The sequence below is a fragment of the Saimiri boliviensis genome, chromosome 10 (assembly GCF_048565385.1).
Source record: "Saimiri boliviensis isolate mSaiBol1 chromosome 10, mSaiBol1.pri, whole genome shotgun sequence".
NCBI lineage: Eukaryota > Metazoa > Chordata > Mammalia > Primates > Cebidae > Saimiri > Saimiri boliviensis.
This window is the reverse complement of record NC_133458.1, coordinates 44,959,999-44,973,680: the sequence shown is the minus strand read 5'-3', so window position 1 is coordinate 44,973,680 and position 13,682 is coordinate 44,959,999. Positions and strand designations below refer to the sequence as shown.

Sequence of the window (13,682 nt, the reverse complement as noted above, 5' to 3'; positions counted from 1 at the left end):
TAACCTTTGCAATTTGGAAGATATATTTAAGTCTAAGACACATACCACCAAAGCATCCAAGTGTTCAAATCCAACAATGGTGGTCAGATTCACTAATTTTTAAAAAGAGTACTACAAGCCCTTGGAAAGGGGGAGAAAGTGGAGGGAGGCATTGTACTGAATTGCTTTATTCGGCCAGTGAAGTTTCTTCAACACCCCAGTACATCTCTTACATACACGATGGGATGCCACAAAATTCTTTGAACAAATTAAGTTTCGCATATTTTACCTTAAAGTAGAATGAGCCAGAATGCATGCCAATTTCAGGAGAGTGTGAAGGGTGATAACGGTTTTTCAGAGAATACCTGGGTGCTATGGTCTGCATGTTTGGTTCTCCTGCAAATTCATATGTTGAAATCCTAACCCCCAGGGTGGTGGTATTAGGAAGTGGGGTCTTTGGAAGTGATAGGTCATGAAGGTGGAGCCCTCATGATTGGCATTAGTGCCCTTATAAAAGAAGCCCCAGAGAGTTATGTTGCCATGTGAAGACACAGCAAGATGGCCCTCACCAGACAGAGAAATAAATTTCTGTTGTTTATATGCTACCCAGTCTATGGCATTTTGCTAAAGCAGTCAGGAGTGAACTAAGTTACTGGGGATCAAAATCTCTAAATTGGTATTTATCAAAGTGTAATGAAATGGTTACACACTGAACTCCCCTAGGGTCCTTGTTAAAATCACAGATTCCTAGCCTTGTGCCAGACAAGCCACGAATCTGAATGGCTAGGAGTGGGGCCTAGGAATCTGCATTTTAACAAGCTTTTGGGTACTTTGAATATGCATTAAAATGTGAGGGTCCCTGCTTAAGGAGGTGGGCTTCATAAACTAGAAAGGAAAAGGGACATCAACACCATCACCCCAGGAGGGACCCCGGGTGGGGCAGGGCCACTTACTTTGCCTCTGTCAAAGTTCTGGATGATGGTGAGGTGCAGGTGCTCTTTGCGCTGCCATTCTGTTTGCATGGGGTAGGTCAGGAACTCCCTGAGGGGCCGATCAGACCATTCCAGTAGCTCGTCATACAGGAGGAGGGTATATGCAGCTTCTGCAAGTCACGTGGGAAGGCAATGATTGAGACAGGACCCCAAACCACATTCCCTCAAAAGTGGCCAGTTTCCGACAAACTGGGAAAAAATACTACTTTCTGAATTTCGTGATATAGCAGAAAAATGCCCAGAATATATGCAGCAGCAGGGTTATGAATGAGGATGGACTTGGACTTATCAGAGATCTGTACTTCATCTTTTGGTTTCCCTGTATTTTCTGTTTCACACTTTGCTTTTTGTTTTCCCTAAAATGTCTGTATGCTATGTCATAATAAAAGTGTGCAAGGATATCTTGCTGTTGCTGGTTTAGAGATGTGGTGAGACAGGACTTTGTGTGCTGGGAGAGTTTGCTAGTAAGTTCCTTGGGACTATGAGCATCTTCCAAAGGGCAGGCTTAGGAAACAAAAAATGGCAAATTCTTCAGGCTAATAAAGGGCTGAAAATTAAAACTAGTGAGGAGAGAAGCCAGAGAGGAGTTGAGTGAAGACAAAAAAAAAAAAAAAAAAAAAAAGAAAGAAAAAAATCTAGCAACAGGGTCAGGGATTGGAGAGGGTGGAAGTGCTGGATGAGAATGGGGTGTTGGTGGGGGAGGGTAGCGGTGTTTGTGGGGCAGGGTAGGGGTATTGGGGAGGGTAGGGGTGTTTGTTGGTGATGACTTCAAGGGCAATGAAGGTCAAATTTACAGAGACAGAATAGAATAGTGGTTGTTAGAGGTAAAAGGAATGGGGAATTAGTGTTTAATGGGTACAGAGTTTCAGTTTGGGAAGATGAGAAAAATTCTGAGCCAGGTACAGTGACTTGTGCCTGTAGTCTTAGGTACTCAGGGGCTGAGGCCAAGAGTTCAAGATCAGCCTTGCTAACATAATGAGTCCTCGTCTCTAAAAAAAAAATATTTTAAAATTGGCTACGTGTGGTGGCACATGCCTGTAGTCTCAGCTACTTGAGAGGCTGAGTCAGGAGGATCACTTGAGTTTAAGACTAATCTGGGTGATTCAGTAAGATTCCCATCTCAAAAAAGGAAAAGTTCTGGAGGTGGATGGTGGTAATAGTAGTGCGACAATATGAACATAATACCACTGAACTGTACACTTAAAAATGGTTAAGAGGGTAAATTTCATGTTATGCACAATTAAAAAACAAAAAGAGGCTGGGCACGGTGGCTCACGCCTATAATCCCAGCACTTTGGGAAGCTGAGGCAGGTGGATCACCTGAGGTCAGGAGTTCAAGACAGTCTGGCTAACATAGTGAAACCCTGTCTCCATAAAAATACGAAAAATTAGTTGGGCGTGGTGGCAGGCACCTGTAATCCCAGCTACTCAGGAGGCTGAGGCAGGGGAATCTCTTGAACCTGTGAGGTGAGATTGCAGTGAGCCAAGATTGGGCCATTGCACTCCAACCTGGGCAACAAGAGCAAAACTCCATCTCAACAAAACAAAACAAAACAAAACAAAACAAAACAAAACAAAGAAAACAACACAAACCAAAACCAAAACCAAAAGAGCAATGAAGGTCTCCAGTCCCCAGATGCTTTCCCAATCAGGCTTAGTCTTATAAGGTCCTGGGATGGGCGGAATGCCAGGTGTGGGTGAGGTGCCCTGGGAAAGCCTGGGAAAAGAAGGCATTGGCAGGCAATCAGATGAAACTGACAAATGACTGAGTGATGGCATGGAAAAGGTGTGAAGACACATTATACCTGTTTCAGAATTTGATTTGGGAAAATGACAACATATATCTGAGATAAACTGTGTCTAGAGGAAGCAGTAGTAAATTATTAATCCCATTCTACCATTTTGAGAAGTATATTAAAAGGACACCAATATGCAAAAAGAAATAGAAGAGTAGAGTTGAATTAGGAATGAAGGATGCTGTCATGAAAGGCTGGAAAAGGGTAAGTCACTTGTACAGAATCCTAGAAAGACAGAAAAGTTTTCCATCAATTTCACTTTCTCCAAGGACAAAAATGACCTAACAGAGAAGAATAAAATGTTACGTGGGAAAAGAACTTATTTCTTATGAGTTTGGGGAACATAAGGACTGCAAGTTGAGTAAACAAAGAAAAAAGATTTATCCATTTTTGAAATATAATCAGACAAATTTGGACTTTATTTCAGAGAACAAAAATATATCTGTTATATATCTGGAATAGCTTGTCCTCAGTTCCCTCCCTCATTTCTCTTTTTATGAACTTTAAAATTTTAAAAATAATTTACTGTTTGTATTTCCTTTTTGAATTGAGAATTATCAATATTGAGAGAGAAAATCTGCTTACCAGGTGTTAATATTTAATTAAAGGGTACATTAACTCATGAAACATTTATTTAAATCTCACATTGCTAGGCACTATTCTAAGCACTGAGAAGACTAAGGGTAAGAAAACATCACTGTTGGCCGGGCAATGTGGCTCACGCCTGTAATCTCAACACCTTGGGAGGCCAAAGTGGGTGGATCTTCTGAGCTCAAGAGTTTGAGACCAGACTGGACAATATGGCAAAACCCTGTCTCTACCAAAAATACAAAAAATAAAAATAAAAAAATTAGCCAGGTGTGGTGACACATGCTTGTGGTCCCAGCTACTTGAGAGGCAGAGGTTGCAGTGAGCCAAGATCGTGCCAATACATTTCAGCATGGGTGACAGAGTGAAACCCTGTCTCAAAAAAAAAAAAAAGAAAGAAAACATCATTGCTGTGTTATTCTCAAGGAACCTTTTAATGTTAGATTATCCATATATACATGCATGCATGTACATATGCAATATATAATATACAATTATCAATAAAAAATGGTTTGATAGGTACTTTAATAGAAATCTGGGGCCAGGTGCGGTGGCTCAGAACTGCAATCCCAGCACTTTGGGAGGCTGAGGCAGGTGGATCACCTGAGGCCAGCAGTTTGAGATCAGTTAGGCCTGTCTCTCTGAAAAATACAAAAAAAATTTCCCAGGCAGGGTGGTGGGCACCTGTAATCCCAGCTTCTCAGGAGTCTGAGGCAGGAGAATCGCTTGAACCCGGAGGGCGTTGGTTGCAGTGAGCTGAGATTGCACCACTGTACTCCACCCTGGGTACCAGAGTGAGACTCTGTCTCAAAAACAAAACAAAACAAAACAAATAAATCTGGAAAAAATGCAATGAGAAAAATTACCCAGCCTATGGGAGAAGGATTGTGGGGCATGGAGATGGTGAGAGAAAGAGAAGAAAAAAAACTTCAGGAGGGTGATGGCTGCATGGAAAAGAGGGTGACGGAGCCGATCCTGAAGGATGAAAGGAAGGGATGTGGTTCAAGTGGTAAGATGAGGCTGAACAGACAGGCGTTGGTTCAATTACAACAGATCTTAAATAAAGAATTTAAGTTTATTTTATAGAATACATAAACTGACAAGAGACTGATATCTAGAGAAGGAGTTGGCAAACTTGTTCTTAAGGGCCACACAGTAAATAATTTAGGCTGTGGTCTTTGTCTCTACTACTCAGTTCTTCCACTGTGGTGCAAAAGCAGAAACAGACAATACACAAATAAGTGGACATGGGTGAGCTGTTATAAAACTTCCTTTACAAAATCAGGTGGCTAGCCTGTAGGTTGTAGTTTGTTGACTCCTGTTCCAAAGAATAACTCTGGTGATTGTTCAGAGGCAGTTGGGTGAGAAATGATGAAAGCCTAACTGAGGCAGTGAAAGTGGGAACAGTGAAAAGGAAATGGTTTGAGAGATTTTTCGGAAACAGAATCAATAGAACTTCATGAATGATTATGTGAGGGAGGCTAGAAAAGCTGAAGATACATCGGGGTCTTCTGACTGAGTAAACAGTGATGCTATTAACTAAGACAGTGGAACCACAGCTAGAGGAATGTGTAAATTCTGAAAACATAAGTACCATTTCAGAAAGGATTCCCTTACTCTTTTAAAGCTGGGGGAGGAGCCATGATTCAGGAGTTCCTTGGAAGAACAGTGTGGCAAAAAACCAAGATTTGTAGTTCCCAAATCTAATTAAAGAGTCCGGTTTAAGATGGAGTACATACATTCCACCCTGTCTCTCCCACTGACTACAACCAAACAGCCTGGAGGGACCATCTAACACAACTACTGGCGGACTCTGAAAAGTAAGTAAGAGCAGATGGACTGAGGAAGAAATTAATACTCAAAGAATGACCATATCACATTTAATTATCTGCTTTTATTTTTTGCCTCTCATGTCTCGTGGCTTAGACTTCTCTGTTTCCTGGAACTGCAAATGGGAACAGATAGAAAAAGTTCCAAAAAAGTTCCTTTAGTCAGAGTACTGGGTACAAGATCCCCTGTGGGATAAAGCTCTGTAGACATTTCTGGCCTCACACTGAGTCTCAGAAACAAAGTTGCACACTGTAGGGGGGCCTTTGGGGGCCGTGGCAATGGCAGTAGTGCCTTCAACGAGGTTTTTTTTTTTTTTTTTTTTTTTTTTTTTTTTTTTTTTTTTTTTTTTTTCCCACTGCTTTGCCCACAGAGAGACCAACTACAAGGAGTGCATCATGGCATGAAGAGGATCGTGCCTTGGCTCTATAGCCAGATTACTAAAAAAGGAAACCCTTGGGAGGCAGGAAGAATGGGGAGGATCACAGAGAGGAGGGAGCTTAAGAAAGGGATATTAAACTCTGTATATAAAGTCAGATTTCATCTCCAAGGTGCACAAGTGTAGTTATGTCGATCTGCTAAAATTTAAAAAGTTAATGTCTTCCTAAAGAGTTTAACAGAATCCAGAGGCCTCTAACATAATATTTAAAAGGTCTAGAATATAATCCAAAATTATCTGACTTTTAAAAAACTAAACAACTCTCAAAGGGCAAATGCAATCAACAGTTGCCAACCCCAACTTGATGCAGATGTTAGAATTACAGACAAACTATGAAGCAGTTATTATAGCCATGCTCCATGAAGTAAAGGTGAACATTTTTGAATAAATAAAAAGATAGACATTCTTTGCAAAGAAATTGAAGGTGTAAAAAGAAAATAACTACATGGAAATTTTAGAACTGAATAATACAATACAAAAAAAAAAAAGCATTTCACTGGAAAGGTCAATAGCTAAATGAAGTGACAGAAGAACATCAGTATACTTAAATCAATAGATATTAGTGATCTGAAAAAAAAGGTAGTTGAAAAAAAATGAACAAAGTTCCAGGAACCTAGGGAACAACATCAAAAGGCCAGACATTCATGCCATTACAGTCCTCAAAATGAGGAGAGGAACTGGTAAAGAAATAGATTTAAGGAAATAATGCTTGGAAACTGCCTGAATTTGGTAAAGGAAATAAACGTACAGATCCAAGAAACTCAGCCAACCCAAACAGGTTAAACTAAACAGGAAAACCATGCCCATACATGTAATAATGAAACCACTGAAAACCAAAAATAAAGCCCTAAAGACAAACAGAAAAAAATTACATATTTCATGTAGGTGAGTAATTTATTTTTATTATTTTTTTGGGACAGAGTTTTGGCTCTGTCCTCCAGGCTGGAGTATAGTGGTGTGATTTCGGTCACTGTAGCTTCTGCCTCCCAGGCTGAAGTGATCTACCTTAGCCTCCTGAGTAGCTGGGACTACAGACGTGTGTGGCTATGCCCAGCTAATTTTTTGTATTTTTGGTGGGGATGGGTTTCACCACGTTTTCCAGGCTGGTCTGTAATTTCTGGGCTCAAGTGATCCACCTGCCTTGGCATCCTGAAGTGCTTGGATTACAGGCATGAGCCACCATGCCTGGCCTTGCAGGCAAAGTCATTTAAATGACTGCATATTTCTTGTTAGACACCATGAAGGCCAGAACACAGTGTAATTATATTTTTAAAGTACTGAAACCAAAGAACTGGTCACCTATAATACTGTATCCAGCAAACATATCCTTTAGGGATGAAGATGAAATAAAGGGAAGGAAATATCAGACAAAGGAAAACTAAGAGAATTCTTCACCACTAGATCTGCTTTAAAAGAAATACTGAAACAAGTTCTTCAGATTGAATGAAAATATTATAATAACAGAAGGAACCTGGGAACTTAATGAATGAAGAAAGAATAACAAAAATGGTAAACATCTGAGTAAATAGAATGAAGTATTTTTATCCCCTTAAATTCATTAAAATATGTATGACTATTGAAAGGTAAAGATTATGACATTATCTGATGGGGCTGACAATGTATATTATATATATGACAACTATAACATACAGTGGGGAGAATCATAAGACCTATCTAGTTGTAAAATTCCCACATTTAACTTTGATATGGTTTGGCTGTGTACCCACCAAAATTTCATCATGAATCATAGCTCCCACAATTCCTGTGTGTCATGGGAGGGACCCAGTGAGAGATAACTAAATCATGGAGGAGGGTCTTTCCATGCTGCTCTCATGACAGTGAATAAGTCTCACGAGATCTGATGGTTTTATAGGGGGGAGTTTCCCTATACAAATTCTCTCTTGTCTGCCACCATGTAACACGTGCCTTTTGCCTTTCACCATGATTGTGAGGCCTCCCCAGCCATGTGGAACTGTGAGTCTGCTAAACCTCTTTTTCTTATAATTTACCCAGTCTTGGCTATGTCTTTATTAGCAGTGTGAAAATAGACTAATACAAACTTGAAGTGGTAAAATACTAACTATAAGCAGACTGTAAAAAGTTATATATGTATTTTATAATCTCAAGAGCCACCTCTGAAAAAATATGCAAAGAGATATAGTCAAACAACCTAGATGTGTGTATCATGTATATGATACATATAGAATCTGTAGAAATATATATCTAATTAAAAATAAATTTTAATTTTAAAGTAAAAATGCTTGATTGTTCCACTCTAATTATAAAAAGCAGAGGATCATCATGCTTAATACACCAGTGCCCAGCCCCCTCTCCAATGCCAAAAGACAGAATTACCTGTAAAGTTCTGTGCTTTGAGATGCAGATCATAGAGTTTGTGAATGTAGCGTATATACATCTCTTCCTTATTCAGTTCAGTCTTATAAAAGTTCTGTAAAAAAAAAGAGTACAGGTATGGATAGTTTCTCAACATTCAGGCCTACAATTATCTGCCTTTTACTCTGCTGAAGTTCCATGTCTAGAGCCAAGAGAACTGATGCATTTTTCCCTGTAAATATCTCCAAAAATGAAGTAAGGTGGCTCAGTGATGGTGTCAGTTATTTCCTAGCAATTATTGGATAAGTTGGCATCTTGGGTTTTACTGCTGATTCATAGTTCTTCACTTTTTATGATTTTTTTGTTAGTTTAAATGTCAATGAACAATCAGCTTGTTCAACTAAAAATATAAAAAATATGTAACAGATTAACCCATTTATTAAATTTGCTGATTGATAGTCACAAGATAGTTTCTTTAATTTTAAATTTCAAAGATAGTTTGCTCTAAAGAAAAAAGTCTCCAAGACATACAGGTAAGGATGAGCAAAAGCAATGTAAAAGAATGTGAAAGAGGGTAAATAAAAAGGCTTTATTTTTAAGATGTTATTCTGCATTTCCTGCTCGTGTTAGACTTCAAATGTTTCCAATTTATGTCCAAAACATAAAGGGACTAATAATATGAGATTTTATTTCAATTATTATTGTAGAAACATGCTTATTGAAAATATCTGTTTACTAAGAAGTATTTAGATCTTACGAAACATCTCTAAAATGTTTTTAACAAAAACTAAACTTTTACTTAACTGGACACATTATGTTGGCTATTTTATTTTTAGACAGAGAGTCTCACTTTGTCACCCATGCTGGAGTGCAGTGGTGAAATCTCAGCTCACTGCAACCTCTGCCTCCCAGGTTCAAGTGATTCTCTTGCCTCAGCCTCCTGAGTTGCTGAGATTATAGGTGTGTACCACTATGCCCAGCTAATTTTTTGTATTTTTAATAGAGATGGGGTTTTGCCATGATATACAGGTTGGTCTCGAACTCCTGACCTCAAGTGATCCACTTGCCTCAGCCTCCCAAAGTGCTGGGATTACAGGCATAAGCCACTGAGCCTGGTCTCTATTGGCATTTTAAAGACATACTGATAAGCATCCAAAGCTACTCCTTCACCACATTATAAAGTACATGAGTCCTCACTGAACTTAGTCAACATAAAAGTGAATATAAATGAAGTTGGATTCTAGCAAAAGTGAGTCTCCAAACAAGACACATTTAGTGAGCAAATCATTGTTGATTATGAAATCTCTGCTGGAGGCATTTGAACTACTATTACGACTTGTTGTTGCTGCTTTAATTGATGCTAGTTGGTATGTGTTAGAAGAGAAAATCAGTGATGAGGAGATAAATCTGTTGACTTGAAGGAACAACAGGCTTTTCTAAGGAGGAAAGACCAGGAATTCTAAAAACTTTTGAAGCTGATTAGCTAGACAGGGCTTTGGTAATGGACTAACCTAGCAAATGTGTCTGCTGAAATGGTACTTGGGGTTGAAGCCTGAGGATCTGCTATCAAATGTACTTTCTGCTCATTACCTAACAGATGCCTATTCTTCAATCTGAAGACTAACTTTGAGACACTATATTAAGTCAAATGCATCATATATTTTTTTAAATTTATACCATTATCCTCCCTCTTTTACTCTTGACTCCTGTAGATCTTGGCATTCTTTACAAAGCTCAGTAAATAATGCTATTCACGTCTCTCTTATTATAACCAAAATAATTTTAATTAGCAAGAATTGTTGTACCATAAACACAAGTCTAATAACTCCACAGCAGGCTTTTATATTATTAAAGGATGATTTGCTCTAATAGCTTTCTGGTAAGAAGCAGCTTTGAGAACAAAACAAGTAATCATTCTAAATAAATAGTTCTCTTAAAAAAAAATCTCTCCAGTCAGTAGATTATCTTCCAAATGTCTGACAAAGTGTATGGCACAAAGAACAAAACAATAATTACATTTCCTGTTATTAGTCATGTCAAATAATATCTTTTGTTTTTTTTAAACCAATTTAACTCGGATCTTGTATGGGATGCCAAAGCTCTCTTGAAGACAATCTGGAATGGACTTTTCCAAAGAGTTAAGAGAAGTCTCTAAGAGGAAGTGAGTAGCTGAAGAGAACCATATTGCTAATAGAAAGCATCAAGAACTTTCCATATGGAATAGAAGCCAAAAAGATTATCTTCAAAGTGATATATTTGGTTCTTTAATACATATTCTTATGCTAATTTGAAATAAGTAGAGCTTTCAAAGTATTAAAATTTTCTGGAAGGACTATTCTGGGTTAGTTCAAAGCTATCAGGATAATGTCTCAAGTGGTTAGTAATGGAGGCACACAAGTTTACTATATTAAATCTCAGGTGTATTCCTACTGGGAGACTGGAGTAAATACATTAAGGGCAGAGCATTAATTCTTTCATCCAAGGAAGTGATCCCTTCTTTTATACCAACTGAGGAAATGAACATAAGGTCTACATTTATTTGTTCATCTCCAAATGGAAGGTACTTGTGAAAGAAGATGGAAGAATGGAGAGGATTACTTTGGGGAAAGGTAAAGGCTTTGCTTTGAGGTTATTTATGAGGCTTTGTGCCTGGAGTTGAGGTAGAACCAGGGTTAAGAAGACAGAAAAAGATGTAAAGCTTATCAAGCACTTAGCTTTTCTCTCAACATTGACACACAAGCAGGACGTAACTCAGGTTCAAGGTCTTGACTGTGATGAGAGGCTGGCAAAAGCAGGCAAGAAATTGGACAATCGACTAGGAAATTTAAGAGAGGGAATGACTATGGTCAAGGTTAGACATGAGTACTGACAGCAGAGGTCAATGGTCTGACCCAGTAAGCCTAGGCTGATGGTCTGCAGATTACTGTTGGGTCTAACGAAAAAACTATGTCAGTGAACAAGATGTGGCCTGATAGAGGATGCTTAGGTCTCACCATTTTTAGGGACTGATACTGGAGGTGGAGATGTAACAATTAGATTAAAAATGCGGAGGAGGCAGTGGGTGGGATAAAGATAGATACCGTCACAGACTCAGAGATGAAGAGCAGTGCAAGAAATGAGGAAAACAGATAAAAAGACAGTCACAAGTAAGCAGAAACCCTGAGCTTTGAAGAGGGACTGTGACAGGAGTAGACAAAGTAATACAAAACATAACAAAACAAAAAGACTGAAACTGATGAGCTAAGAAAAGATTAAGTCGAAGTGGTGCAAAAAAGAATTTTAAGGTGCAAGCAAATAGAGAACGATACGGCATGTGAGGAACTCAAATGATCAGAGTAAGGATAAGAGTGACGCTGCAAGTACTTAGAATATAATAGATGGCAAGGATTCATTTATTCCACAAAAAATAAGAAAAAGAAATCATGAGAGTCACAAATATAGAACTAGACTTTTCCTGTATTTCATATTTTCCCATACTGATCATTTGAGTTCCTCACATGCGTGCCATATCATTCTCTATTTGCTTGCACCTTGAAATTCTTTTTTGCCCCACTTCGATTTCATCTTTTCTTAGCTCATCAGTTTCAGTCTTTTTGTTTTGTTTTGTATTACTTTGTTTACTCCTGTCACAGTCCTTCAAAGCTCAGAGTTTCTGCTTTCTTGTGACTTTTTATCTGTTTTCCTAATTTCTTCCCATCCAATTAAGGAACTTATCAAAAACTTTGACGTGTTAAACTATGAAAAATAAATGTCTAAATGTAGGGCTATTCCTTTGCTTTGTGGTAAGAATATCATTCTATTTAATATAGTTCTGTGATGTTTTATATAAATTTTGGTTTGCCCAGGACAGCTTGGATTAGCCTGCTATCTTTACAGAGTGTTAATTTTACCCTCAAAAATGTCCTGCTTGGTCATCTTAGTTATGGAGCAACTTTAACAAAAGTGCTATTATGAATTCAATCTGCAAAAAAGATAGAATGAAAATTAGCATGTTAAATAGAAAACTGTCATTTGTTCACAAAAGAGATCACTAATATTTATTAAAATGTAGACTGCATATCACTCTCTGAGGAAGGAAAAGAAGGACAAAGAGATTGCTAGACAAAAGTAGAAAGACTTCTAATGGGGGACACAGTGCCTTTTCCTAGGTCAGCAACAAGACTCTAGGAGGGTGATGCAATGCAACTGGGGAACCCGATGGCATCACTCTGGGATCCCACAGGGGTCTCTTATTAGGGCTGTGGGGAATGCAGGGGTTGCACTTTGTAATGTCCGGGGCTGAGGATATCCTGGGCTTTCATTTAACCTGCGGCTCCTACGCTTCTTTTAGAAACACTTGCGAATATTAAAAAACTCTTTTAAGAAACATCACATTTCAGATTAAACACCAACAAAACACAGTACTTCTGGGGAAAAATAAATATTAGGAGACAAGGAGAAAAAGGGGAACCGTTTACTAACCAGAAGGCTAACTGTGCAGCCAATCTTTTTGCCATCTACCTCTCCCATTTTCATGCAGTCCCTAAAAACAAAAAGCAATAGTCAGAACTCAGAACTTCCTTCCTAGGGACAAACACAGTTTGTTCTTTTTGGGGGAAAAAAAGAAAGGAAGGAAAAAAAAAGCCACTTTTAGAGACCGGAAGCAATTTGCATGGCAAGCATCCGTTTAGATACATACTCCAAGGACTGATAATCTCTGAGGAAGTTGGGGAGTCAGAGACTCCTGGGCATCAGTTTCTGTTAAGAATTTCATTGCCATATCAAGATTATGCTCCCTCTCAGTGGACACAGGGCTGAGGCAGTTAGAGGAGTGAAAGTGTATTACTGTACGCTTCCTACAGTGGGGTGAGAAGCGGCGGTAAGCCTGGCCATTAGCAACAAGAATGAGGATTTCATTCCTGAAATAAAACCAAATCACCATGCATTTAAGTGGAATGAACTACTTTGACAGTTTAGATAACATAAAAATAATAATAATAAAAAAGGTCCAAAGAAGGTGACAGGGTGAGTTTCATCCCACTGACATCCTCTTTATAAGAGAATAGCATGATTGTACAACTCTGTTACATTATTTTCACCCTAAAATAGATAGAGTCTACTGGTTCTAGTGGCTGAGTTTAAATACCAAAATAAAGATTCTTTTTATTTTTATTTTTTGAGAACTCTCAGAGATTCTGAGAATCCTCTCAATTCACCAATCCTTCAAACTATCAAAAAACAAAATAAAAAAGAAACAAAACCCCAAATTAACGGCTGTGAACCAGCTGGTGAAAAGTTCATTATCTCAGTGCACCAGGTTCTGTGGTCTGAGAATCAACTGAGGACTCACGCGAGTGGAATGGTGATTGTATTCTATCTGACTTTCGAACTGTAGTGCAGCATATCTGGAAAACGTGCGACTCAGCTTACCTGTAATCTAACAACCTCTCCATTAGACGAGTTACAGTAGCAATTAATGAAACGCCACTTTCCCGCCATGTTTCCCGCTCAATTTTCTTTAGTAGACTGGAAAAGAAAGAACCCAGGGCATTTGCAACATTTATTTTTATCAGTCACCATGACAACCATTTTACTTTCATCAGTACCTTAAATGCCTTAGCAACCACTGCAACATCTCACAAGTAGCACAATTTGCAAACAATGTCTTACCTAGGATAGGGACCAAATAGTGGAATTCTAATCCAGGAAGCATTGACAAAGCAAATTGATTTTCAGATTATCCAAGTC

At 38.5% G+C, this 13,682-nt stretch overlaps 1 protein-coding gene across 3 annotated transcripts in view; it reads right to left on the bottom strand.

The window, feature by feature from the left end:
• Positions 1-13,682, bottom strand: part of DOCK4 (dedicator of cytokinesis 4) — a 480,387-nt gene that overhangs the window by 42,242 nt on the left and 424,463 nt on the right. For 2 of the 3 annotated variants that reach the window (XM_010344060.3, XM_010344067.3), the window contains exons 33-37: positions 13,605-13,631; positions 13,365-13,460; positions 12,417-12,477; positions 7,977-8,070; positions 933-1,081 (exon numbers count right to left, since the gene is read on the bottom strand). In XM_010344060.3, coding sequence (XP_010342362.3) covers positions 933-1,081; positions 7,977-8,070; positions 12,417-12,477; positions 13,365-13,460; positions 13,605-13,631 — 427 coding nt within the window. The remainder of the gene's footprint in view (positions 1-932; positions 1,082-7,976; positions 8,071-12,416; positions 12,478-13,364; positions 13,461-13,604; positions 13,632-13,682) is intronic. The other variant, XM_003921080.4, reaches the window with a different exon arrangement.